Raw genomic sequence first — 26,495 nt, 5'->3', positions numbered from 1 at the left:
GAAAGAGAGATTTTGGCATGGCAATCGGGCTCAACCTGTCTATTTTCCTCTGTCATGTACTATGTATGCTACTGTCGTTGTAGCTGATTCTAAAATGGGGCATGGCTGTAACGCGTATAGTCCTGGTAAAACTGATGCTGTTGATTCTAAGATAGGTTCGTGTTGTGGCGATCCCCAAGCGGGGCTGCTATTGTTAAGCTGTTGGATCATCCATCGCCGGACGATTTTCATGGAGAACCGTGTAGAAGGTAAATGCAAGCGAAGGTTCACTGGTGAACAGTAATCGAAGAGAGCCTGACTATCAGCCAGTACTTATTACTACTAACACGGTATTTTAAGGTGAATTTCACAGGCAATCAGGAATGTATTAAAAAGAGGAAATTTATTGCAGTAAATCAAAGACGAGTTTATGACTTCCTTAAACCAGACAGAAACCATAACCAAACAGCATACTTAAAATAGTTCCGAGAACATTATAGATTCCCTTTAACAATTGCCAGTTACCACCAACAGAACCACAAATACTAGCATCATCACTGTTTAGAAACCACCACGGAGGCGAAGCACGAGGTGCAGAGTGGACTCCTTCTGGATATTGTAATCAGCCAAGGTCCTTCCATCTTCAAGCTGCTTCCCGGCAAAGATCAACCTCTGCTGGTCTGGTGGAATCCCCTCCTTGTCCTGGATTTTGGCCTTAACATTGTCAATTGTGTCCGAGCTCTCAACTTCCAAGGTTATGGTCTTCCCAGTGAGGGTCTTCACAAAGATCTGCATACCACCACGGAGGCGAAGAACCAAGTGGAGGGTGGACTCCTTCTGAATGTTGTAATCAGCAAGAGTGCGCCCATCCTCAAGTTGCTTCCCAGCAAAGATGAGTCTCTGTTGGTCTGGAGGGATGCCCTCCTTATCTTGGATTTTAGCCTTCACATTATCAATGGTGTCAGAGCTCTCCACCTCCAAGGTGATGGTCTTCCCGGTGAGTGTCTTGACAAAGATCTGCATACCTCCACGCAAGCGCAGCACCAAGTGAAGAGTAGACTCCTTCTGGATGTTGTAGTCAGCCAGAGTGCGCCCATCCTCTAGCTGCTTGCCAGCAAAGATAAGCCTCTGTTGATCTGGGGGGATGCCCTCTTTGTCCTGGATTTTTGCCTTGACATTATCGATGGTGTCAGAGCTCTCTACCTCCAAGGTAATGGTCTTCCCAGTCAAAGTCTTCACGAAAATCTGCATACCACCTCGAAGACGGAGCACCAAATGGAGGGTGGACTCCTTCTGGATGTTATAATCAGCAAGGGTGCGGCCATCCTCGAGCTGCTTTCCGGCAAAGATCAACCTTTGCTGGTCCGGAGGGATACCTTCCTTGTCCTGGATCTTGGCCTTGACATTGTCAATTGTGTCTGAGCTCTCAACTTCCAAGGTGATTGTCTTGCCAGTGAGGGTCTTAACAAAAATCTGCATACCACCTCTCAAACGTAGAACCAAGTGGAGAGTGGATTCCTTTTGGATGTTATAATCAGCAAGGGTTCGTCCATCCTCAAGCTGTTTGCCAGCAAAGATCAACCTCTGCTGATCTGGGGGGATCCCTTCCTTATCCTGGATCTTGGCTTTCACATTATCAATAGTATCCGAGCTTTCCACCTCAAGGGTGATGGTCTTGCCAGTGAGAGTTTTCACAAAAATTTGCATCTGATCACATAACAAAACACGGACAAGATCAGCCAATTTCAAAAATAGGAAAAATCTTCTTCATCACACCCCACAAATGCATCACTTATCGATCAATCTCATAATCTCATCACAAAATAAAAAGACCCATCAAGCATATTTTCAAAATCTTGCACAGATATAATCAATCAGAAGATCAAGTCAATCAAGCAGATGAAACACATATCGATCAATCCTAAAAAAATATTTTAGAATTTTCAAAATACTGATTATTTTAGGACTCTTAACAAAACCTTTCACAAATCAATTAAGTAACCCTCAAAGATCACAACTTTTTAATCAATAAAAGAAATAAATAAAAAATAATGATTGTAAAAACAGAGAAGAAAAACCGATAACTAATAAATCATAAAAGATCATATTTTTTCAATAAAAGAAGAATAAATACCTAAAGTAACAAAATCTATACGCTTAGCCGAAACAAAGACAGATCCTTTAATCTCACTAAATTTAGAGATCCAAAAAAAAAACTCATGAAATCGAAAACATCAATCAACAAACAGATCACGAAATAATGAATCGATTAAGGATTGTACAAAGAGTATTAAACAGAAATTGAGGATCAGATCATACCTTGAGAGATAGAGATTTGAGAGAATTTTAGGGATTGTTTTGATTGAAATTGTGAGAGAATTAGGGCTCCAGGTTATTGATTTATACTAGAAATTATATAGCGAATTGACGATAATGACCTGGAGACAAAGAAGGAATGAGTCACGCTTCTCTGGCTTGATTATTCACACGCGCTCCTCTTATTGGACCGACACTACAATGCCGGTAGATATTTTCTTTTTTCCCTTTTTCATAATTTTTTTCTTAAAAAAAATGGTTAGGTAGAAGTAGTTTTACGATATCACCTATACATCACAGTTGTCTGACCTGTCATGAGCATCGATGGGTTACCTTAATTTAATGGAGTTTAATAATTATACTATAAATTACACCAATAAACACATAACACGTAGATAAAATATAATATCTCGGTTTATAGTGTAAGCATTTCATAAAGTTTTATTAATGTTTTTTATATATTTTTTCATCCAATGATATAGCAAATTAAATTAGCTAATTTTGAAGGGTATAGCTTAATTGGTCAGGTTTTGAGTTTATTTTCTAAAAATAATTAGTTCGAGTCCCACAAATCTCAGGGTTACTGAAGGTTTATATTATTATTTACTTTAAAATTCGTGAGATTAGTTGAGATATAAACAAGTTATTCCGGGTATCTAATTAAAAAAAATTACCTAATAATCTCTCAAGTTTTTAGTATTTTATTGTAAATTTTTGTTGTTGAGCAACCAAGTTTTTTTTTTTGAATGTGGGTGTTCAGGCTAACCTGCGAGTACCTCGACTAATCCCACGGGCTCTGAAGTTAATGACTATAGAAGCTTTCAGTGACCATCATACTAGCAACTACATAACTCGAACCTGAGATCACAGAAAAGACAAATCTCTTAATTCCAAACTCTTATTATTACGCAACTGAGTTATTGATCAGTGATTTGTAGCATCACAGGTGACATGGAGAAGGATATATGATGGGCAAGACAATCATCTTCCTGGTCATTGCACAGAATTATCATCGATTAGTGAATTTTTTTTTTAATTATTTAGCTTGTGTTTAATACTGTAGTTTAATTTATTTTTTATTTAAAAATTTATTAAAATATTTTTAATTTTTTATATCAACACATTAAAACCATCAATATAATTATTTTTCAAGGGTAGCATTGCACAGAATTAGAACTAAATTCTTGTGGTTTTCAAGCAAGGAGTTTTTCTTTTTGGGTGTAGAATAATTGTTATCCCATCCTCCAAGCTTGACCCTTCAGAGAAAAGCTAAGAACGACTCTTCTTTTCATGGGAAAGGGCTCCCAACGTCTTTTACTTCCATCTGCCAAGCTTGACCCGTCAAAGAAAAGTCCAAGAAAACTCTCAACGTTTTTTTCTTCCCGGGAAGGTTCTGTGGGCGATGGTTATATGATTTGATTCTTGAACCGGCTCGGTCAAGGATTAGGTTACAAATACGGTAAATTAACTTGGGTTAATCCAAATCTTTTGAAGACTTGTGCAAATTGACCTTGTTCTTGCAGTCCCAAATTCTTTTTGAACATTTTTAATAAACTCGTCATAGGAACTATGCCTGACATGCTGTCTTATGCCTTTGCTTTAGTGTTGTCCATACACGATTATTTGGGTCAATTCGCTCAACTCGTAACTTGGATCTTGGACCGATTTATAGCCAGCCCAGCCGGTTTAATAACATTCCTCCTATGTCAGTGACTATTGCAGTAAACAATAGAAAGAAATAATGCCATACTTTTCATCATCTGCCATTCATAGCAACAGAGAGTTCAAATTGATGTAAAGATGTAACAAATAGTTATAACAAGAAGGCTATTTCCAATTGCAAACACAAAACAAAACATCTTGCCTCTGAGACTGTATGTTGCTTGCAAGAGTACCTTTAGGCCTGCATTGAAAATAGAATGCAAGACACTGTGAATTTCACTTGATAGCACCAAAGTTGTGCAGCACGCAAAAGAAATATAAGAGAAGAAAGGAATTGTAAGGGAATAGGTGAAGGCGAAGGAAAAAACTCACCAGCAAAGGATAAGATTTCCATTCATTTTCTTTGACAAACACATCTGTGCCCATGTTTTCTTTAACTTCTTTTGCAAACTGTGATGGCATGTTCGTCAGTATTAATTCCTTCAATGTGGTCAGTTTGCTTAATCCCTCAAGCTTCTCTAGTCTTTTGCAGGCTCTAATCTCTACTTGTTTAAGGCAAGGCATGGCTCCTTCCTTCACAATCAACTCCCTTAGCTCCACCAGCTTCCAGAGTTTCAGGACATGGAGTTGAGGAAATCCTCCTTGGTAACATGCAAGTTCTTCCCCCATGTAGGAATCAGCAAGAAGCCTAAGGATGTTGAGGTAAGGTAGCTGTCCTAGCGTCCGCATCGGGTCTTTTCTAAGTTGTGACATTGATAAAGTGAGGATTTTAAGGTTTGGAGGAAGTAGTTTGATGTTAATTGGCCTTGGTAACACTCCAAGCAAATACAAGTCCAGGAGTTTTTGATGGTCTGACAAGGCACTCAATTTGATGGATCCACGCTCGCCGGTGTTTTTAATTGATCTCAACCGTAGAGATTGAAGGGTGGTGAGTTGTGAAATCCAGTTATTTATTGGCTCTTGTGATGTTGAACTGAATCTCAAGGCCAACTTTCTAAGACATGTTATCTTGAATAATGAATTTAAAATGGGGCTGTGTTGACTTATAGACAGCCCCCATAAGGTCTGGAGCTTGGATAAAGGCTCTGAATCAGATGATACTTGAATGGAAATATCATCAAAATGAATCCAATCCATATAAAGATGTTGCAAGTTTTTCGCAGTCCAAATGGAACCAGGCAATGAGGTTATCATAGTGTGCTTCACATCTAAAGTTTCCAAGCATGGCAGATCACAAACTGACTCTGGGAGTGACTCTAAAGCTGTTGATCTTAAACCTAGATGCTTCAGGTTCAGCAGTTTTTGAAATGATTTAGGCAGCCTAGGTTTGTATACACCTTCAAGGTCAAGTACAGTCAACCATCCTACGTCTCTTCTTAGGATTATCTTGTTCAGAAACTTACCTATTTCTCGAGCAGGTATACCCCCTTTATGTGTGCTGAAGGAAATGTAAGACCGGAGACTTCGAGTGTACCAATCCAAGGAAGGGTAGTTCTTGATGCTCAAGTATGATGCAAGTCGCCTGACCGGGAATGATGGTTGGTCTCCAGATGAATAATGTGACTTGCAATGGATGTAAAACAATCCTATTTCTGCTGCTGCTTTTGGAGAGAAAATATCATATATGGCACCTGGCATTCTACATGTTTTGGGGATACCATCAGACCTCCATCTTGCAACTTCAATCATGTTCCTGTAAATTAGTTCTTCCAAAAACACTTCTGTCACTTCTCCAGGGCCTAATTCCCCTGAACGTGAGGGTGTCACCAGTCTCTCAGCAATCCATAGCTGAAACAATCTCCTCACAGGAACCTCAAACCCTTTCGGGAACATCCCCATGTAAAGAAAACAAGGCTTCATTCGATATGGAAGTTCTTTATAGCTTAAAGCAAGTATATCTCCATGAAGATTATCTGCATCCTCAATCACTCTTGACCATTCACTATTGCTCAACTCCACCTTAGATAAGATACCTCCCATCAAGCTAATTGGCAAAGGTAAACCATCACATAGTTTCAAGATTTTCTCCTTGAATGTGATCAAACTCAAATCCAGATTTTTACTTAAAGTATCTTCAGCTGAACATACCTTCTTTAAGAACAGCTCCCAGCTCTCCTCATTGCTCAATCTGCCCATCTGTAGAGTTGTAGAAGCAAATGCTGCTACATCCATATTGCGAGTAGTAACAACTATCCTGCTACCATTTTCTGAGTTTGGGATCACATTTTGTAACCTTTCCCACACTCCAGGTGCCCCAACATCATCAACAACAACAAGATACCTGTCCTTCCTCAAAACTTCACCCAGTCTAGACACCAATTCTTGCTCAAAAAGGGACTCTTCTGCTTCAGCTAATACCTCATCAACTTGTTTCAGCATGTCAAGCACAACATCTCTACCTTTGACCACATAATTACTAACATTAACCCAGATACAGTACTTAAAATGCTTTTTAATCCTTACCTTTTCATACACCATCCTGACAAGAGTTGTCTTGCCTGAACCTCTCTCGCCCGCCACTGAAATGAGTTCATGAGTAGCAGCTTGAATGTTTTCATTCGTGCAAATTAGGCGCTCTTCCAACTCCTTCGCTTGATCACCAAGACCAACAACATCTTTACCCACTTCTAAATAAGAACTTGCTCTTCTTGTTCCCTGATGCCTTGGATTCAGAATAGTTCCATCTTGTAAGCTTGACCCAGAAATGTTGTTATTGCAACCAGCATGTTCTATCAGAGACATGAATTTCTTGATTTGAACAGTAAACAAAAATTGGATCCAGAAGTCTTTAAAGCCTCTAAAGGGTTGACATATAGTCTCATTGTAACCCCTCAGTTTCTGCCTTTGCAAGAGTAGTGTTCTTGCAAGGAAGGTATCAGCGGCATCTTCGGCAGAGTAAAATGCATGTAGAAGCCTCTCTGTCTGCTCTTCATTTGTTGAAACTCTTATAGATTGGTGAAGTAAAATGAGCTTGTTGGTTGCTTCCTGTACTTGATTTCTCAAGCTGGGATTGGTAATAGTTTCTTCTCCATCTAGAAGAAGAGCTTGGAATTTCTGTATCAAAAGCAAAGCTACCCATTCAGCATCCATGGACTGATCTCTAGGAGAAAGTGAAAATAAGTTAGTACTACAAAATAATCATAGGGATATGGATTTCACGAGGATATGGTAAAAGTAAAAGTAAATTAATTTCAAATCTCTCTCTCTCTCTCTTTAATGGGACCATTCTTTTTTGTGGGTCCAAAAGTTAATAAATTTAAGTGATGCAGCTTGAAGGTTAATACAATGCCCAAGGGACCCCATCATCACTTTAATGGAGGTTTGACCTTTTCTTTTAGTTACTGTATCATCTCCTCAAACCTCCCTTTTCATCTCCTTGGCATCTGCGACAGCAAGATCAATAGGGTCTAGCTCACCATCTTCTTGACCAAACTCTTTTAGATTTCTTCACTAAGCCTCCCTGAGGACATTGTCTTGTTGGGTTCCAAAACTTTACTATCTTCTGCTTCTGCCTCCCATATACGTTAGCAGGATCTCTTTACTTTGAGTTAAACTTGAGATGCAGTGTTAGGCAAATTGGAGAAGAAACAAGGCTAGCTGTAGCAGCATATTTCAAGTTAGTATTAATGCTCTCTTTCTTGTTCAATGATAAGTAAGCTGTCGTTTAAAAGCTTGTTTTGCAAAGACTAATTGTTTATTCACCACCGGCTTTGTAGCTCTAGTTAAACATTCGAGAGATTAGCTGTTCAAAGTACGTAGTTAGAGCATCTCTTCTTTGTCAAATGATTCTGTTTTTGTGAGCAATTTAATGCTATTGATCATGACGAGGAGAAAGGCACTCCAGGTAATTCCTCCAAGTATGAGGGAATTGTGGAGCAAATGGCAACTAAGAGTAGTGGTTCTGACTAGTCTCATCCTTCAAATAGTGCTAATAATTTTTGGCAATCGTAGAAAATACATTTCCAGAAGTTGGATTAGATTTGCTGTTTGGTCTGCCTACCTAGCAGCAGATACTGTTGCTACCATGGCTCTTGGTGTAATCTCAAGTGACTTGGGAGAAATCTATGATGATGATGGTTCTATAGACCCAAATGTTGAGCTGAATGCGTTTTGGACACCATTTCTGCTGCTACACTTGGGTGGCCCTGACACCATTACTGCATATTCCTTAGAAGACAACGAGTTATGGTCTAGGCATCTCCTTGGACTAGTTATGCAAGCAATTGGCACCATTTACATTATTCTGATGGCCTGGACTGGCTCTCGTCTTTCTGTACTATTCATTCTGATGACTATTGCTGGCCTTATCAAGTTCGGAGAGAGGACATGGGTCCTCCGATCTGCTAGCAATGACCAGCTTAGAGACTCCATGAGGATTACTCGTTCTGATCAAGGTCCTGGAAACTCCAATCTAGTTGAGGAATACAAGTTGAAGGATGCTGAAGGATACAATGTGATACCCAGCAAAGTGATTGAGGTTCAGCTTCCTGTAGATTCTGCTGTTTTTGAAGGAAATTCCATCTCCAACGACCATGAATTATTGCTTGTAGCATATGGTTTATTTCACACATTTAAGGGTCTTTTTGCCGACGTCATACTTGGATCTCGAGATCGAGATACCAGCCAGACTATTTTCAGGAGCATTTCTTATGAGAATGCTTACAAACTAATTGAAATGGAATGTGGATTCATGTATGATTTGCTTTACACCAAGGCAATGTTGGTCTACAATCCATGGGGTCTTGGCCTGCGCTTTATCAGCTTCTTACTTACATGCTTTGTTTTGGTACTCTTCTCTTTGACTTCCGAGAAGCAAGACTACTCAAAGGTTGATCTTTCTTTAACTTTCATTCTACTAGCTGTAGCAATTTTTCTAGAGATATACGCAATACTAGTACTGCTTTCCTCAGACTGGACAATTGTTTGGCTGAGTACAAATAATAAAACATCTGCCTTGAAAGCAATCACTTCTCTCTCGCTGTTGCAAAATCCACGGTGGTCGAATTCCATGGCCCAGTACAGCCTGCTAAGCTTTACCCTTAAAGAAAAACCTGTGGGTTGTGTTGGAATCTTAAGGCGCTTCAGCATTGTCGAACAGCTAGAACAGCAAAGATATTTAACTAATGTGGAAGTCACTGGTAGTTTAAAAGAATGGATCTTTAATCATTTCAAGAAGAAGCTTAACAAAATTCAACAGGAAACAGAGTTGGGTTCATATAATCTTGGAGCCTTGAACACTGCAAGAGGAAACCTTGTATTACAAAAGTATAGTCATAGTGGATTGAATTGGAGCATTGAGGTAGAGTTTGACAAAAGCATTCTCATATGGCATATTGCTACGGAAATATGCTGCAAATTAGAAGATTCTACAGATGATATCATTCTATCAAAGCATCATATCAGCAAACTCTTGTCAGAGTATATGCTTTATCTTCTAGTCATGAATCCTTCAATGTTTCCAGTAGGGATGGGTCAGTTTGTCTTTGAAGACACTTGTGCAGAAGCTGTGAGATTTTTTAGCACAGCAGGTAAACTTGATGTTCATAGGAACTTGCTTCAGCAATACAACACTGGAGTCCAACAGCCTGGAGAAAGGTACAGATCAAAGAAATCAGTTCTATCTGATGCATGCAGGCTTGCGCAACAATTGGTAGATATTTCAGATAAGGAACAGGTGACTTTCCTTATAATTCAACCTTATTTATTCATTTTACAAATAAATTTCCTGTTAATTAAGATCCTTACCACCATGGTATAATATATGATATGACAGAAATGGAGCCTTGTTGCCGATGTTTGGGTGGAAATGCTAGCTTATGTTGCATATCAGAGTAATGGAAGACAGCATGCCGATCAACTAAGTGGAGGGGGAGAGTTTCTAACCCATGTATGGCTTTTAATGGCACATTTTGGCTTAACAGAACACTTCCAGATACCGCAACGCCGCGAAGTAGCAAGACTGATTGTCAGATAGTCAGTCTACCAAGTCAACAGAATCACTCTCTCAGCCTCTCTATCACTAATCACTCCCTATTCTCTTCCATCCATCAGTTATAAAACTTCTTCTATGTGTGATATACATGTGTTAAGTTATCCTAATTGACTTGGATTTTTAGTGTAATAGTTAGGGTATATAAGCATGTGACTCTCTAGGACTTGGTGAATATCCTGCTTCTTGTAAGAACTATAGTTCAGCTGGATTCAGAATTGGGGCTGTACTCAAAGGGATCGTCATTTTCTTCTTTTTGTACTGAATCCTAGCCTCCTAGCATGTTTTTTAATTGGTTTGACTAGTGTAAAATTTCCTTATCCATCTAAGAACAAAAAAGATACAATAAATGTAGAGGCTAGAGTCCATTGAATCCTGCAACGTTCCAAGAACTACATGGAAAGAACGGATCATTTATGCAAATCTCAGAACATGTGGTTGATCTTATTAGGCCCAAGTCCATGGGCAAAAACAAATGAGAACCCTCTAAAGTAGACACAGTGGTCTGCTCAGAAACCTCAATCACCAACTTGTAACGTGTTACGGCAAGTAAATCATGAAACATTGACTGGCCAACTAACAGCATACCTTGCATAATTCCATCTTCTTCTTTTGCTTTCTGTTTCCTCCTGAAGACATCATATTTTTCAACCAACATTCTCCTTCTTCCAGGTAAGTCTTGGATTGTTTTTTTGGTGTTTGTTTCCTTCAGTTTCTGTTCTTTTTGTGTGTGTGTCAGAGAGAGTGTGAGTGTGGTCGGCATTGATGATTCTATTGAATTGAGTTCTTAGCCCATGTTTTTCCTTAAACTTTGACTTTTTGTTGGTCGTTTGAATTTGAATTCATATATATATGAAAGCACTTTTGCCTGAAGGACAAGTTGCAATTTGAGTGTTCATTCAAAGCTGATTGCAGCTGGGTTGTACTTTTTTGGTAATTTTTTTTTATTTGATAAATTCTAAATATCAAAAAGTCTTAAAAGTTTTCGATAATAGCTTGCAAAAACTGTTTAAAAAGTAAACTAATTAAAACCAGAATTAATAAAATTATAACCTAATTAGGAAAGGAATCTAAAATAACAAGAAAAAAAAAAGTTCCAAAACAATCATTTCTAGGCGTAATTGAGTATGATCCCGACCTTGGTTAATGCCTGTTAGCCAACCTCATACAGATAAGGGTAAATTTCAGCTCGATTCAATTATCAAATGAAAATTTATGTCTTTTTTCATCAAAAAAACTTGTCTAGACTTCTTCTTAGACTTAAAACTAATGATCTGATCTATAAAAGTATCTACAAGAAGTTCAACATTTAGCATGTTAAAGATAAAGATAATTATATGAAAATGGTAATGCATGTACAAGTGTAATTCTGGTATGGGAATGGAAGCTTTTGACGAGCAAGAATGTGACACTCTAGCAAATTTTAAAGAGAGAATCGAGAGGAGATAAATAAAGGAGAAAAAGAAAGAGAGAAGAACTCGAGAAACAAAGTTATTGAGGTCAGATTTATGATTTAATATGTATAATTGTGGTTATTAGCTTTGATTTTTGATTTGTTGAGGTTTAGGGTTTGAATTTGCATTTTTAGGGATTAATTGATGAACTGATTATATAATGAATGAGTTGATTATAGTGTGATGAGTTGATTTGTTATAGGTTAATTATGTTGGGTTTTTGAGGTTTTTAGGTTAAAGTTGAGATATGTTGTTTTTTTAGAAAAACTGGTCTGGAATTCCCGACCAACCGGTAGACCGCTTGGCTACTAGATTTCAATCGACCGGTTGGGTTAAGCTAGTAGACGGTTAGTGTGTTAGATTAGGTCGACTAGTTGGGTTGAACTGGTAGACTGGTTGACTTGACAGTGAGAGAAGAATGATTCTTTTAGGTTCGGTCTGTTTAAATTATGTTTGGGATCGATCAGGTGAATTAATTCCAGTTTATAATTACGTTTTGATTTCCTAAAATGTATAGGGTTATGGATTAGACCCTAAATTAAGTATATTAAATGGATTGTATGTTCTTTTGGAATTTTTTTAAAATATTTTTTTTTTGTATTCAGATACTCTTGACACTCTACCTGCTAGGCATCAATAAGATTTTCTTAGACATCTGCTTTTGAGTTCTTTTTGTTTTTGAGTCTAGGGAGTGAATAATTTTTCATATGTTAGAGGAATAGTATAAATTCTTGAATTGTTGATATGATACTCTAATCTGCTTTTTAGTAATTCTTATATTGCTGTCTATCTCTTGTTTATGATTAAGCATGACCACTCCTTAAAACTAAATCTTTGATATGAGCTATTATGCATTTCTGAGTTGATAACTCCTCGTTTGATTGATATCATGAGTTGAGTTTTGAGATATAAATCTGTCTATTTGATTATGATATGACCCTTTGGTATACCAGTCAGAATACCCATACTAACAAGATAGTGTTAGTTTTTGATAAAAATCGTATCTAAACCTTAGTTGGTCAGGGGAGTCGCCAACCTGTGATGATTGATCATCTCACAATACAGAGCGTCATGCTCATTGCATTTTGATTTTTTGACGAACATTACCTTATAATATTCTTGTTATGCCCTGCTTGTGAAACTTTCTTGTAAAAGCCTAAAGCCAAATTCATATATGTTTTTCTTTGTCTTATTACCTCGTATGTGTATATTTAACGTTATCTACTCACCGATTTGTTGAACTCATCCTCTCGTTATTTTTTTTCAGGCTTATAACTTTGTTAGCAGGTTGCTTTTGTTGGATGTTTAAAACCTATTCTTTTATGCCTAGTTAGCGCTCCATAATTATAAAATTTTGTATTCAACTTTTGTATTAAGATAATCAATTTATAATACAAAGTTACTTATATTATCATGTTATGTAGAACTCTATTTTGTTTATATATATAAAAAAAAGTTTGTATATAAATTTGAATTTCAACTTTGTTTATATATATAAAAAAAATTTGTATATAAATTTGAATTTTTTATAGGTATAAAACTTTGAAGTAGGATTTTGTCTATATACTGGTGATAGATTCAAAAATTGGTCGTGACAAAATAGTTTCAGTGTTCAAATTATGAAATCCTTGGAAAAAGAAATGAATCAAAATATAATTGCTACGACCTAGTGGATAAATTAGGAATACCAAAACAAAAACCATAATTGAAGCAATTGCATTATAAGGTCGTAATTGAGCGGTCAAATTCACGTAACATAAAGCCTACAAGTACATAATCTTCATGCAAAGCAACAAAAGTCCACAGGTCTCCTAATTAACATCAATGAGTAAAATCTCCTTGTGTTTCAGGCCCATAGTAATTCAAAGAACGGGCTAAACTATTAGCGGGGGAAGAAATTGTGGCAGATAAGAAGTTGCAAACTTCCAAATAGGAACTGGCCAATCCATGGGTAGACCATCTTTCACCTTGCAGTAAATAGTATTGGTATTCTTCTTGTTGGTTTTCAGAAGCAAAATTACTCAAAGATTGATCTTCCCATAAATTCCCTCCTGCTAGCTGTAGTCTGTAGATATATTTTCAGAGAACTACACGATTCACTATTCCTACTTTCCTCTGACAGGACAATAGCTGGGTTGTGTAGACTTCAATCTGCTTTAAAAGCAACTAGTTCTCTCCCACTACTTCAAAATTCCCAGTGGCTGAATTCGATGGCTCAGTCTTGCGGTCTGCTAAACTTCACTGTTGAAGAAAAACCTGTTTTATCACCATAGAATTTTGAAGTGCCTTGGCATCGTTGAATAACTATCGCAGAAAAGCTTAAGAAAATTCAATAGGAAGGCTTTAAACACCACAAGAGGAAACTTTTTTTTTTTTGCAAATAAAACAGTGGTTATAGCAGATTGAATTAGAGCACCGAGGTTGAATCCGACCAAAGAATTCTCATCGCCGCAGAAATCTGCTGTATTTTAGATGATTCTGCAGATAGCTTTCAATCAAAGCATGACACGAACAAATTCTACTCACAGTATGTTCTAGTCATGAACCCTTCACTGTTACAATCTGGGGTGGGTCATTCTGTCTTTGCAGATATTTCTTGCCAAAGCTATGAGATGTTTTGGTAAAGAAAAACTTACTAGTGTGGACTTGCACAGGATTTGACCAATATTTTAGTTAAGAGTTTCTTCTTATTTTATTTTTTAAATCGAGAACAAGAGAAGCATTGGATTTTATAATAGTAGAAGATTACTGCAAGGTGGCAATAATAAGTTTTTGTTTGTAACGTCTTAGGTGGTCTCGATGTGTGCATGTGTAATAACAAAGACATTCTTGCCGGCCAACAAAGGTTACACACTCGAAAAACATTAAAAATCAATACCATAACATTGTTTCCACATTCTTCTGCCGTTTTTCCTGTTCTTTTCAACAAGACATCACCTTTTCAACAACATTTGGTCTCTTGGTCCTTCTCTTCTTGTGATTTGATCAAGATGAATGACTTACTCACGGTGAACTTTGTTTCTTTATATATATAACTTTTGTGTTTTGTTCCTCTGTAATTTAATTTTTGTGATCCGTGTATATGGGATTGGAGATGGTAGTGAATTGAGATCTTTAGCAACGTTTTACTTGATTTTGATGTGTTTTTTGAGGTTTGAATCTATCTGGGTTTGTAGTGATGGATTGGCTAGGAGCAGGTTTAGCGTTGCTTTTAGTGTGAAGTTGGCTTTGTTAACGATCATAGACTGAGACATGGTCATGAATAGCACTTAAAGTTTGATTCCTTTTTCTTTTAGTGGATTTTATTTGAATTTGGACCTTTCCAGGGATACCCGTGAATGATTTCTGTGGTTTTTGTTTCTAAATTCAGTGATCCAGATGATCTCAAGAAACGAATTTGATCATCTCTTAGTTTGGTAGTGAGAAAACAGAGGAAAAAGAAACTGAATTAAAGTTTTGATTTTGATCTTGTGAATAGAAAATTCAGTGGAAATTTTCTTAACTCTATAAAAGTTGTCATCTTTTTGTTCCCTTTCATCACAAAACTGAACCTTTGTTAATCCAGTTATGAAATTTTTGGGTTGGACTTTCCAATTCTTCAGTACCAAAACTTTCTTAAGCACTTTTACCCTGCAATGATATATCTATGAGTAACGTTGGACTTCTGTTGAATTTTTCCACTATGAATTGATTGTTCATTGAAAGCTGATACCAGTGTGTTGTTCTTCCACCTCCTATTGAAATGAGAAATATTTTGTGTTGCCTGTGTTTTATTTCCAGAGTTCGTTTATTGGTGATTCCAAAGGCCACCATCCTATCGACGGTGATATTGAAATGGGGATACGGGGTTCAAGGAGCAACAACCCTGATATGGGAATGGAAGCTTTCAATAAGAAGGTATATGACACCATTGTTTATTGTCCTTTGAGGTTCCAAATCCCATGGAAACAAGTCATGTAGGAATTGTGCATTTCTTTATACACGTTGCATTGTTCATCTTCTTGTTCTTGTTATATTTTTGTTTTTAAAATTTTGCTTTTAGTTTACATTTTCCTAATTGCTTCCTGGACTCATTCTTTTGCTCTTAGATACAAGAGGTTGGGAAGCAGCTTGATAAGATTAATGGGCTGCTAAAGAATCTGAAGGTAGGAAACCATACTTCCTTTATAATATGAAGTCAGGTTTTTTTGAGAAATTTCCTGGAATGTTAGATGATTAATCATATTGGCAAGCGGCAGGTAGATTTATGTGCTGTGGTTCTACTGTAGTAAAATGGCATAGTCAGATTATTTTATGGTGTCTCCTATCTCTATTTTTGTGTAGAAGATGGGGTATTTGCTTCTTCTTTTTCATGATTTATGAGTGGATTCCACAATGAGTATGATTTCACCATTATATTTGAGTTGAAACAATAATCAGAAAAAAGGGGGACTCGACTGATGTGCATTTCAATTCAACTTGGCATTGCAGCTGTATGGATGGCAATTTTCAGTTATGTGTTTATCTAGATTAGAAGAATCCCATGAATACTTTTTTTTTCTCTTAGATAACACGTGAATTCTGGTGGACTGTGGTCCCATCTGGCTGCACTTTGTTCGGAAAAGTTTGTCTCGTGTCCAAACTGCAGAAAGGATCAGTTTGGTTAAGGGTTCAAAATCTAGAAGGTATCAACATTGGTGCAATCAATGACACTGATGTGCTTCTACTCTGTCATTGCTGTTCTAGAGAAATGTCTTCTAGCATATTTGAGAAAAATAAAGTAAACTGTTCCCGATAATAACCACTGAGATTTTTCTTGGGCACAGTTTAGCTGATCTTCTAGTCATGATTTCACTTGCCAGAGTCAGAGAACGAAGACAAATTGATAATAGTTGCATTCCTCTTATGTAACATTCTAATGTCAACTTTTGTGCAGGAAGCTAATGAAGATTCAAAATCTGTAACAAAAGCATCTGCAATGAAAGGTGACTCTTTGTCTAGATGCTTTAGTTGTGTTAGAACACTTGAACTTTGAATTTCAACATTCCAAGTCCATGACATGTAGACGGCGAGTCTATCACTTGGCTGTTTGTGATCAGTGAAGAAACTTGGTGTTAGCTCATTGCTGGCCGTGTGACTAGATTGAAATTAGATTTAGTTGGCTGCTTAATTTGAGTACAAATTTAGATAACTTAATGAAACATGGTGCAGGAACTTTTATAGCTGTTTCTTCATTGTTTTGTCACCTTAGGCTATTGACTAAGTTTCCGAGATTTCCCCTTTTGCTTGTAGCATTCTAAGAATGTTGTTAAACCTTTGCAGCTATCAAGAAGCGGATGGAAAAAGATGTTGATGAAGTGGGTAAAATTGCACGTAATGTCAAAGAAAGAATAGTAGCAATAAACAAAGATGTAATCCTTCACTTTTCCTTGACTAGATCCCTCTTCATTCCTGTTAAGAATAGCTAGACATTTTTCTAGGCTGATTTCCTCTCTTTCCTGTCTGTTTTAGAACTTAGACAGCCGACAGAAACCTGGATGTGAAAAGGGAACTGGTGTTGACAGAGCAAGGATGAATGTTACGAAGTGTGTTTCCAACGAAGGGCTAGACTTTCTTGATTTAGAATGAAATCATATATATGTATTCCTCATGTCTATATGTGCACAAGGTATTTACCTTTAATTATTTTCCCATCTTAATTTATTCCAGTGCCATAACCAAGAGGTTCAGGGATCTAATGACAGAGTTCCAGGTAGATCTACATCTCGAGCAGGTTACTTTGTAGTTGTTCATGTACAGTTTCTCATTTTTGTATTTTTCTGCAGACCCTAAGACAAAAGATTCAAGATGAATATCGTGAGCTTGTGGAGAGAAGGGTTATTACAGGTTTGTATATGACAAAAAACATTGAAGTGACAATAAGGATATAGAGTGTATAATGATGATCTAATACTTTAAGTATGTTGCCATTTTAAAACGGTGGATTCATCTTTTGTTGTCTATGATTGAGCAGTCACGGGAACCAGACCAGACGAAAAGGTGAGCCTGAGTTTTAAAACTAGAAATTATGGTATAAGGCGATATGGAGGTTTTTATAATTTTTCAACTCTGATTGATCATGTTAGACAATTGACCACCTGATCGAAACTGGAAACAGTGAGCAAATCTTTCAGAAGGCAATTCAAGAACAGGGCCGAGGGGAGGTATGCCTTTCCTGACATCCAACACCACTCTGCGTAAAATACCGCAAGCTTTTTCAGTTTTAGAAAATTCACATACAAGAGCATAAATTTTGCTACATTTGAATAGTTTTGGATGTGATATTTGTTGGATAAACAGATTCTTTGGATTTCTTAGGAGTCTATATTTTGGTACATATATGGGAGTATTATGCTGTTCTCATATTGAATTTGAGTATCTTTAAGTTCACTGTTGAGTTGATGTTAGGTAGATCCTCTTGAAGCTTTTGTGATTAGAAAAGAATTCATACAGCTTCAACAATGGCGCCATAACACTGAACTCGTTTATTTGACAACAGGAGAAAAGATCACACAGTTCCCTACTGAGACAACAGAAACTATAGAATATCATGTCATTTTTCACCGGTTCTAGACACCGGTTCTTTCAATTTTAGTTTTTGAAGTTACTATTCGTCAGCTCAAGAATGGAAGAGTTTCTTCTTCTAATTGATTGCTTTAAAACCACTGTTTGATGGAACCGTTCTGTAAAGTTTGTAATTTTGAGACATGGCTGCAGGTGCTAAACACCTTGGAAGAAATCCAGGAGAGACACGATGCGGTAAAAGAAATTGAGAAAAAGCTTCTAGAACTGAAAGAGGTATATCTGCTGCTAGACCTGGATACAGTACTCATGCTAGCTGTTGAAAGCAAGCTTGCTAATATGATTATAATTTTGTCAGATTTTTGGTGATTTGGCTGTTCTAGTCGATGCTCAAGGAGAGATCCTAGATAACATCGAAAATCAGGTTTGTTCCTGCTCAGAGATCACATCCTTTTCCAACTTATCATGTGTATGTGGGAGTTGCCAGCTTTATGGCAAGATCGTGTGTTTCTTGGCATTGCACTAATGAAAATGTTGCTCAGGTTGCAAATGCAGTCACTCATGTCCCAGTCAGGGACATCTGCATTTCAAACTGCAAAGAAACTTAAGAAGAATTCTCGAAAATGGATGCGCATTGCCATTATAATACTTTTACTCCTAGCATGTTTGGGAATGTAGTTGCGGTTATTTTTTAAAGTGTTTTTTCCTCGAAAATGTGTCAAAATAATTTTTTAAAAATCACTTTTGATATTAGTGTATCAAAATGATTTAAAAACACAAAAAAATATTAATTTGAAGCAAATAAAAAAATAAAAAAATTTCAATTTTTTTCAAAAACACTTTTGAAACGCAAAAACAATCAGGGAATAGACTTTAATATTGGATCTAGCTTCATTCCCCATGTCTACCTGACCTGACTACCCTAATGCCATTTTGCAACAACACTTTATAATGAATATTCTGGTCCGTGAGAGTGGAAATTGGATCAAATCAATGGTGACACTTGGGTCAATTCAATTTCATCCAAACTTTTTGGTGTTGGTTGTGGTTCTGATCAAGAACCCAAAATTTATTTCAGATTTGTTCTTGTTAGATGTCATCTAAACAAATCTAACCCATTTCGTTCTGCTAATTAGAGTTTCTGGAGTAATACAATCTGCCATCACTTTGCATATGCATTCCTCATTTCATTATTGAAATGCAACACTGTTTTTGTTGGTAATTGTACGTGCAATTAACATTTCGATTGTCCATGCAACATAAGCATCAAGTTTTATATGTTACTGTATAATGACTTAGGATCGAGAACCTCAATTTCACTATTTTTGAACAACTTTTGGTGGGATTCCTGTTTCATGTGTCACAAAAATTAGACCGGCCATCTCCAACAACTACAATCTTACAGTTAACATTGCTCATCAATATGTTTTGCCTTCAATATTTTGGTTACAGGTGACAAATGCAGTGGACCATGTTCATAATGGTACAGATGCTCTTAGAACTGCAAAGAACTTGCAAAAGAAGTCAAGGAAATGCATGATGATTGCCATTATTTTGGTCTTGATCATTGCAATTATCATAGTCCTTTCTATTTTGAAACCTTGGAAGAAGAATTAATCCACACAGGAAAGTACGTTGACTGATCTTTTACAGTGTGCATGCGGTAGCTTTGTTTATATATTGTTCTAGTTCTCCCTTGACTTATTTATCAGATATAGCACAGAAAATCTGTCACACGGCCAGATCAGTGCATTCTGATTTTGGAATAAAGAATAATTAATCCAAGATTCCATGTTGTACAACTTGGCAATCTTGGAATGGTGATGTTTTTCGATTCAAATAACAGCCTTGGTTTCAGGAAAACCTGTGCAACAATAGCGAATGCTGAAGTTTGATGTTTACTGTTCCTCTCCAGTACAACTTGGCAATCTTGGAATGGTGATGTTTTTCGATTCAAATAACAGCCTTGGTTTCAGGAAAACCTGTGCAACAATAGCGAATGCTGAAGTTTGATGTTTACTGTTCCTCTCCAGATAAGTTTGCTAAGAAACCAACTAATGCATGATATAACAATTAGTTCAAATGTTTCCTGAGTGCCTTTAGGACCCAAAAAAACCCTCTTTCTATGTTTCCTGCGGAGATTTTTAGCTTTTTGATTAGTAACAGTCAAGTAACTATGCGTTAAATGCTAGTAAGTTTCAGGAACTAGCCTGAGTGTGCTTTAGCAATGGCGTACAGTAAAGCAGAAACATGATATAATATTGCAAACATACGAACTGAATTACAGTAAACATTGGCGAGTTCCAATTTTGACGAAGGCTTTTTAGAGAGAGCTAGAACAAGTAATAACAAGCACAATGTGGCTGGGGAAAAAAAAAGTAGCCAAGAATGGCCTAATAGCATATGGAAATTATTTCCGCAAATTATTCACTTCCAGTTCCAGAATATAGGAACTGGTTAATGTTCCAAATGACCCATTAACCATACTCAAAAGCAGCTCTTCTGTTACATCCTTGACTTAGCAACCACCTCAGTTCCTGCACCCCCCATGTCCATGGCTCCTGGCCTAGTCCATGTCTCTTTGAATTGCTCCTCGGTCACTCCTGTAAAACAGTATTAGAATTCAAGAATTTCAAGTTGTTTCCAATTAAACTCTCCTTTAATATACAAAAAATATGTGTATCCCTTACCTTTGCCCATGGCTGCAGTGGAGGAAATGCCTCCCTGGACAGTCTTCAGATACCGATCGTAGTAATTTGCACCGGACCATTTCTGATGTGCAAGGGTGTCAACTCCATTTTTCCTCTCCTCCCTCTGGATCCTCTCTACATAGGCCAACATTCCCCTCTTAGCATAATCTCTTGCAAAAGTATCGGTGACCAGTGCATCAGCATGGAAACCTGCCAGTGTAATGAACTGCCAGCAGTAACCCAACTTAGCAATCCTAGGAATGAAATCTCTCATTTGTTCATCGGTCATACCAGATGCATCCCAGTTGAAAGATGGGGAAAGATTATAGGCCAACATGATCTCAGGATGCATTGACTTCAATCCTTCTGCAAACTTGGTGCACTCAGCCAAATCTGGGCTCGCAGACTCCATCCAAATAAGATCAGCATGTGGAGCAAAAGCCCTGCCACGAACAACAGCCGCATCCACAGACCCTCTAAACCTATAGAACCCTTCTCTGGTCCTAGGCAAGTCCCAGTCCCAGAAAAGATTGTTAAGACCCAATCTTTCAGCAATCTCTCGGCCTTGTTCATGGGACAGGCACTTATCATAGCTAGAATGGTTCATCCATTCATTCAATCTCCTCTCCTTCTCATACTCTCCAATATTCATACTCTTGATTGCGTCTGTAACGCACTCAGAAAATGTCTTGAGTTGTGCCGTTGCAAGCCAATTGTCCTCAAGGGCTTGAAGTTCAGCTCCAGTTTTACCAGCAGCCATTGCTTCTGACAAAAGATTGGCCAAATTTTTCCCTCTAAGATTTGGATTAGTGGCACCCAAAATGAACTGGTGATCTCTAGCGTCCACATTGGTTTGGATCAAATTAGCTGCTTCTGCATCAGTCCTAGCTACCAACACTGTCTCCACCCCCATAACATCAAATTGCAGCCTTGCAGCGACAAGCCTGTTAATGTGCTCACTAATAGCAACAAGCACCTTACCAGCCATATGACCACATTTTTTGGTCACAGAGGACTGATCCTCAATATGGACACCAGCAGCACCACGCTCCACAAAGAGCTTGCAAAGCTTAACAGTTGCTGTAGTGCCTCCAAAACCAGTATCCCCATCAGCTATTATTGGCTTCAAGTAATCAACATATGGGGTCCTAGCCCTCTCCTCACGGCTCATGTTCATTCTTGCTTCTCTTTGCTTCCTGTCATGATATTGTTGTGCAAAGAACAGATGTTCTACTTTGTTAGGGACTGTGTCATAGGGGTAATCAGCAAGGTCAGGACCTGGTTCATTGGTACTGGTGTGTGTAGAGGAGCACTGCCAACCGGAAACATAAATGCTGTCCAAGTGCCTAGCCATCATGGCCACTTGGACAGGGTCAAGGGAACCAAAAGTCCTAGAGGCAGTGCCATTGGCTTGGTGAGTCTTGAGAGTTCTCCACAGCTTCTTGGCCATATCATTCGAGCCATAGCTTTGCTTTAGGTTGCCTCTTAAAGCCACAACATCTCTTGCTGAGTATGGTCTGCGGGTTAGCTTGAACCTCTCCGAGTTCCACCATGCTTGCACCTCTGCAACTTCGGCTTCAAACCTCCCTTCTTCCTCCATTATCTGCTTACAAATTGCAATATAATCACGCGTTGTAAAGATTTTCTGATTATTTAATTACTAAGAAAAAACACCCAAAACATTTGCTCTATTTATCCTAATAATTTTGTGAAGGAAAATTGGTGCACATAGTTCATACTGTGATGGATTTTAGCATGTCGAGCAAGAAAGAGAAATACTGTCTTGAATATCATCTACAGAGTACTTGAAAACTTGCACGAAAAGAATAAAAAGGTGTTGTTAAGGCTCTCACCATTGAAGGCACCGAGTAAGATGCAGCCATTGCTAGAACTCTTTTTCTAGAAAAGAATACTCCTTTTCCTTCGTATTGAGTGTAAAAACAACTAAGAGAAGTTCATGCAAAAGGCTTCTCCAACCTCCTCAATTTATAACAAAAGGGTGTTCACATACATCCTTATGATTATCTTTGCTGAAGAAAATATATTTAATTAAAGAAATAGATATATGAAATAATTATTTCTAGAATATTTTTTTGAATGAATTTTTATATTTTCAAGATAGAATATATATAAAAAAAAAACTATCTTTATCTTTTCTATCTCCCTACATTAATCAAATTCTATCTAAATTTACAAGAAAAAAAAAACTTTGCCTAAAGGGAGAAAACAAATTAATTTATTATTTTTCATTGCATTAATTCGAACCATTTAATCTTGTGTCTCTTTTGCATTATGAGTGTAACTTGTCCCTTGGATCAGCTGCATCTGCATGCAAGGGCACGTTTGGTGATGGCAATCTTTCCCAACTAGACACTGCCACCATGCATATCGTCTTACTTTCGTCATTTGATGTCACCATTTTCAGTCGTGTGTGCCCGGTTTCTTTCTTTGTTTCCAAAAATTTAAAATTAATAGCTTAATTAAGTTAATTCTTTCTATAAAATCATTCTTGAGATTTCATACTCGTTGTCTAAAACATAAACTATATCCAATTAATCTTGATTTCTAAGACAATAAATCTTACTTAACACCATGTAATAATTTAAAACAAAATAAATTATTGTTTTTCAGTTAAACTCTTTATTGAATAAGTTATGAAATCATATAATCCAACTTTGTAATGATTTTTTAGATTGAGAATGTAGAATATATTATGTGCGTTTATCCTACATTTAATCTATGATTTTGGATTAAAATGATGTTAATCCTTGTACGTAAGTGAGGTGTAGCTAGATATTAGTGGATATAATAGTTAATTATGTAGTTAATTACACGATAACGTACAAATATGAATGGCTCGTGGATTAATTATTTTTATATTTCATATATTGTTTTAATATGTTAATGTTAAAATATATATATGTATGTATGTTAGTAGTGTCAAGTGGTAGAGGGCAGGCACGGGCTCCTAGGAGAGCGAGATCGGGTGGTGACTGTCTTTACAATTCTGTGTCTTCCTGCTCTGCAAGATGACAACCATGTAAGCATTTTAAAATTGTATATAAAGAAGATGACAACCACGAGAATATTTCATTGCTGTGCTAACCCTAACCCCTATGATTATTACTGGAGCGAGTACGCAGTCCATAACTATCCATTTGCATTTGATATGTGATGGAGAATTGGGACAAGACGTCACATAAACATGGGGAGATGGAGGAAATCGCCCATTTGCACTCCGCACATGGATTGATTGAGGAAGAGGATGAGGAATTGTCCAATGGGCAATGGGCAATGGTGGGTTTTGGGGATGGGGGATTTTATGAGTTTGTTTTGCAGTCTGTGACATTGAAAATGTTCTGATAGATTGTGCAGAGGTGGGGACTTAGGGTTTACTGGTCCTGAATTGATTCTAGCAGGGTATGGAGTTTTTAGCACTTCGAGAAAGAAAAAGGAAGCTTCTTATCTCACATTTCTTTGGAGTTGGTTCTGTCCTTCAATGAGATTCCATGATCATAGCTGTTAGAGACCAATTTAGATTACTATAAGAAGTTGATGGTATATTGCACCCCCTCAGAAAAAGAGGGTTTTATGCAGCCGAATCTCCTTCACAAGAATATCTAAAATGATAGTTATCAAATAAAACCTATGCTATTTCATGTTTATCCCATATATATTATTTTGTATAGAATATAATTCAAAATATCACGAAGATAAAATTATATTTTAGTTCCTCCTCTTCATAAAATAATAAAGTTCATGAGCTATAAATATATCATGAATTTTTTAAGCCAAAGGTTCACAATCTTTTTATTCTTAATATTTTTAGCATGCATATTTTCAAAGTCTATCTTTCTAAAATCTCATTGCACTTTCTCCCTCTGTATAATTACTACTTTACAATCGGAGAATCCTCACGTTTATAAAAACAGATCTTTTGCATGTACCAACTACAAGTTACCTAGCATATCAGGCACCACTTGCTACTCCCACAATTGCTGGTTACCTAACTTATTGGGCACCACTTGCTACTACCATATTTACTGGTTAACTAGCTTACCAAGCATTACCTGATATTAATTACCGATTCTCTGGATTTTTCATATCAAGTCATTAAATATCTTGATTATAAAAAATTAAATCACAACCTGTCTTTGACAAGTTGATCTGGTATGTCATCAAGTTTGTCTCAAGTTGGGTTTATTTTCAAACTGGTTTGAAATTGAACCTTAGTCAAATTATTAATCAAATTTTGTTGGGAATTTTTCTTTTTCTTTTTCTTTTTAATTTAGAGGGTGTTTGGCAGTGTGGTAGTGGTTGCTTTTCAAATAGCTTTTCGTGCCGAAATACATGCCAATGATGTTTTTTTATTTTTTAAAAATTATTTTTGACATCAGCACATCAAAACGATTTAAAAAGTACAAACCGCACTCAATTTTAGCAAAAAAAAAAATTAAAATTCAGTCAAAAGCAGGTTCAACCGCATAGCCAAACAGGCTCTTAATGTCACCTTGAGGACACTAATATAAACAAACTTCCAACTTTTGAGACTACCCCTGATAGCCAAATCCATATCCTCCAGTACCGTTGTTCGATTCTTCCACCCTCCGGCTTCATTCTCTGCTGAAATTGTCCAGACGCCGGCGGTACCTGCACCAATTATTTATCCAATTTCGCATTTAAGATTCATTGGACATTAGAATTTGATGGCTTTGTTAAGAATGTTGAAGGAAGGACGTATAAGTTGCAGACCCCATTTCTTGCTCCACAGTGAAATGGTAATCCAATGACATCTCATGCATTCTTGACATCAAGCATTCATTGGAATTGACTGCAAAAAACCAGCCACGCCCCAGAAAAGTAATTTGATCAACTTAATTATATACTAGACCTTATTGATTAGCTTAATCAAGGATGTCAAAATTAGTTATAGTAATCAAGATTACAGAATTTCCAACGAGCTTGAACAAGAGCGATTTCGGGGTTGTGAGCTAGAAATGGTATGGTGAGCCAAAGAAAGTCGGGTTCAGGCTTAAAATCAGGACCAAATATGGCCACATAATCACATTGTTTAACATAGCTGTGTTTCATGCCATCTTTAAGAGCTCCTGCCTTGTATCCATTCCTGTTGTCCCTACTCTCATGCTTTATTTTAAGGCCTTCGCTTGCCTATCTCTAACATTCTAGCAACACCAAGCTCTGTACAGGTGTTTATTTTTATTATCTTGATGTGTCATTTACTTTGGACACAAACATATATTTTCAAGTCCTTTCAGCAAGGCAAATCACAATGGAATTCTAAGAGATCATGATGGAATGGTGTTGGGTTTATTCTCTATACCTGTTGGAGTCAGATTCTAATGAAGCTGAATTGCTTGCTGTTGTTAAAGCACTTGAATTATGTTCTTCAAGAGAAGATATGTTTGGAAGAAACATTATTGTAGAATCTGACTCTGCTAATGTGGTTAATTGGATGCTTAAACCATGTAATAGACCTTGGTATTATCATGAACTCTTCATTTTGGCTTCTCAATTCTTTTTTTTTTGGAAAAGATTAATTGTATAAATAGAATAAAAAGGACATAATACGAGAGGCATACCTCCGGGATACAAGAAAAAGGAAACGAAAACAGCAAAGGAAAAGGAATTAAAAAAGAAAGATTAAGGGAGCTACACTAAGAGGGCTGACTGCTTGAGAAAAGCCAACCCTTTAGTTTAAATTACAGGGGGAAGAAGTGGCGGGAAGCTAAGGCTCTTGGAGGTCCCAGGAGTCTCGGATAGAAGCTGGGATGGTACACTTGTGATCAAAGTTCATCAGGTGAGTTCGGATCAGTTGGAAGATGTCCTCATTTAGGTACTGAGGAG

General features: G+C 37.1%; 5 protein-coding genes across 7 annotated transcripts; 2 read left to right on the top strand and 3 right to left on the bottom strand.

Annotated features, from left to right (window-relative positions):
* Positions 1 to 363: 363 nt before the first annotated feature.
* On the bottom strand, positions 364 to 2,457 carry LOC18100858 (polyubiquitin). The gene is made up of 2 exons (XM_006380245.3): positions 2,299 to 2,457; positions 364 to 1,686 (listed from the first exon to the last, which is right to left on the bottom strand). The coding sequence occupies exon 2, from the start codon at positions 1,684 to 1,686 to the stop codon at positions 541 to 543; it is 1,146 nt and encodes a 381-aa protein (XP_006380307.1). The 5' UTR covers positions 2,299 to 2,457; the 3' UTR covers positions 364 to 540.
* A 1,567-nt stretch (positions 2,458 to 4,024) lies between these two features.
* LOC18100859 (disease resistance protein RPM1) lies at positions 4,025 to 7,129 on the bottom strand. The gene is made up of 2 exons (XM_024605408.2): positions 4,330 to 7,129; positions 4,025 to 4,198 (listed from the first exon to the last, which is right to left on the bottom strand). The coding sequence occupies exons 1-2, from the start codon at positions 7,045 to 7,047 to the stop codon at positions 4,193 to 4,195; spliced, it is 2,724 nt and encodes a 907-aa protein (XP_024461176.1). The 5' UTR covers positions 7,048 to 7,129; the 3' UTR covers positions 4,025 to 4,192.
* Positions 7,130 to 7,230: 101 nt separating this feature from the next.
* On the top strand, positions 7,231 to 10,238 carry LOC7486036 (uncharacterized). Its single transcript, XM_002310423.4, has 3 exons — positions 7,231 to 7,573; positions 7,674 to 9,631; positions 9,731 to 10,238. The coding sequence occupies exons 2-3, from the start codon at positions 7,766 to 7,768 to the stop codon at positions 9,929 to 9,931; spliced, it is 2,067 nt and encodes a 688-aa protein (XP_002310459.2). The 5' UTR covers positions 7,231 to 7,573; positions 7,674 to 7,765; the 3' UTR covers positions 9,932 to 10,238.
* Positions 10,239 to 14,156: 3,918 nt separating this feature from the next.
* Positions 14,157 to 20,023, top strand: LOC18100860 (syntaxin-132). Of its 3 annotated transcripts, none has more exons than XM_052454444.1 (14): positions 14,157 to 14,408; positions 15,181 to 15,297; positions 15,489 to 15,545; positions 16,316 to 16,364; positions 16,702 to 16,790; positions 16,891 to 16,964; positions 17,089 to 17,131; positions 17,205 to 17,265; positions 17,393 to 17,418; positions 17,505 to 17,582; positions 18,136 to 18,216; positions 18,299 to 18,364; positions 19,393 to 19,570; positions 19,917 to 20,023. In XM_052454444.1, the coding sequence occupies exons 1-13, from the start codon at positions 14,208 to 14,210 to the stop codon at positions 19,555 to 19,557; spliced, it is 1,107 nt and encodes a 368-aa protein (XP_052310404.1). In that variant the 5' UTR covers positions 14,157 to 14,207; the 3' UTR covers positions 19,558 to 19,570; positions 19,917 to 20,023. The 3 variants fall into 3 exon arrangements, with proteins under 3 accessions (XP_052310404.1, XP_024461178.2, XP_006380309.3); XM_024605410.2 differs by lacking the exon at positions 19,917 to 20,023 and adding an exon at positions 19,799 to 19,854 and having other exon boundaries at positions 14,158 to 14,408; XM_006380247.3 differs by lacking the exon at positions 19,917 to 20,023 and having other exon boundaries at positions 14,165 to 14,408; positions 19,393 to 19,854.
* A 155-nt stretch (positions 20,024 to 20,178) lies between these two features.
* On the bottom strand, positions 20,179 to 22,617 carry LOC7491783 (isocitrate lyase). Its single transcript, XM_002310422.4, has 3 exons — positions 22,484 to 22,617; positions 20,631 to 22,233; positions 20,179 to 20,543 (listed from the first exon to the last, which is right to left on the bottom strand). Exons 1-3 carry the CDS (start codon positions 22,511 to 22,513, stop codon positions 20,446 to 20,448), a joined length of 1,731 nt encoding a protein of 576 aa, XP_002310458.1. The 5' UTR covers positions 22,514 to 22,617; the 3' UTR covers positions 20,179 to 20,445.
* Between the last annotated feature and the right edge of the window lie 3,878 nt (positions 22,618 to 26,495).

This window comes from Populus trichocarpa, chromosome 7, assembly GCF_000002775.5.
Source record: "Populus trichocarpa isolate Nisqually-1 chromosome 7, P.trichocarpa_v4.1, whole genome shotgun sequence".
NCBI classification, from domain to species: domain Eukaryota; kingdom Viridiplantae; phylum Streptophyta; class Magnoliopsida; order Malpighiales; family Salicaceae; genus Populus; species Populus trichocarpa.
The sequence above is the reverse complement of the archived record's forward strand: the minus strand, read 5'-3'. Positions and strand labels throughout refer to the sequence as shown.

Coding starts and splice junctions, on each gene's coding strand:
- LOC18100858 (XM_006380245.3), bottom strand. CDS start 1,686: ATGCAAATTTTTGTGAAAACTCTCACTGGCAAGACCATCACCCTTGAG.
- LOC18100859 (XM_024605408.2), bottom strand. CDS start 7,047: ATGGATGCTGAATGGGTAGCTTTGCTTTTGATACAGAAATTCCAAGCT.
- LOC7486036 (XM_002310423.4), top strand. CDS start 7,766: ATGCTATTGATCATGACGAGGAGAAAGGCACTCCAGGTAATTCCTCCA. Junction 9,632..9,730: donor ATATTTCAGATAAGGAACAG/GTGACTTTCCTT, acceptor ATGATATGACAG/AAATGGAGCCTTGTTGCCGA.
- LOC18100860 (XM_052454444.1), top strand. CDS start 14,208: ATGTGTAATAACAAAGACATTCTTGCCGGCCAACAAAGGTTACACACT. Junction 15,546..16,315: donor GGCTGCTAAAGAATCTGAAG/GTAGGAAACCAT, acceptor ACTTTTGTGCAG/GAAGCTAATGAAGATTCAAA. Junction 17,266..17,392: donor GGAGAGAAGGGTTATTACAG/GTTTGTATATGA, acceptor ATGATTGAGCAG/TCACGGGAACCAGACCAGAC.
- LOC7491783 (XM_002310422.4), bottom strand. CDS start 22,513: ATGGCTGCATCTTACTCGGTGCCTTCAATG. Junction 22,234..22,483: donor CTTACTCGGTGCCTTCAATG/GTGAGAGCCTTA, acceptor ATTTGTAAGCAG/ATAATGGAGGAAGAAGGGAG. Junction 20,544..20,630: donor CACTGCAGCCATGGGCAAAG/GTAAGGGATACA, acceptor ACTGTTTTACAG/GAGTGACCGAGGAGCAATTC.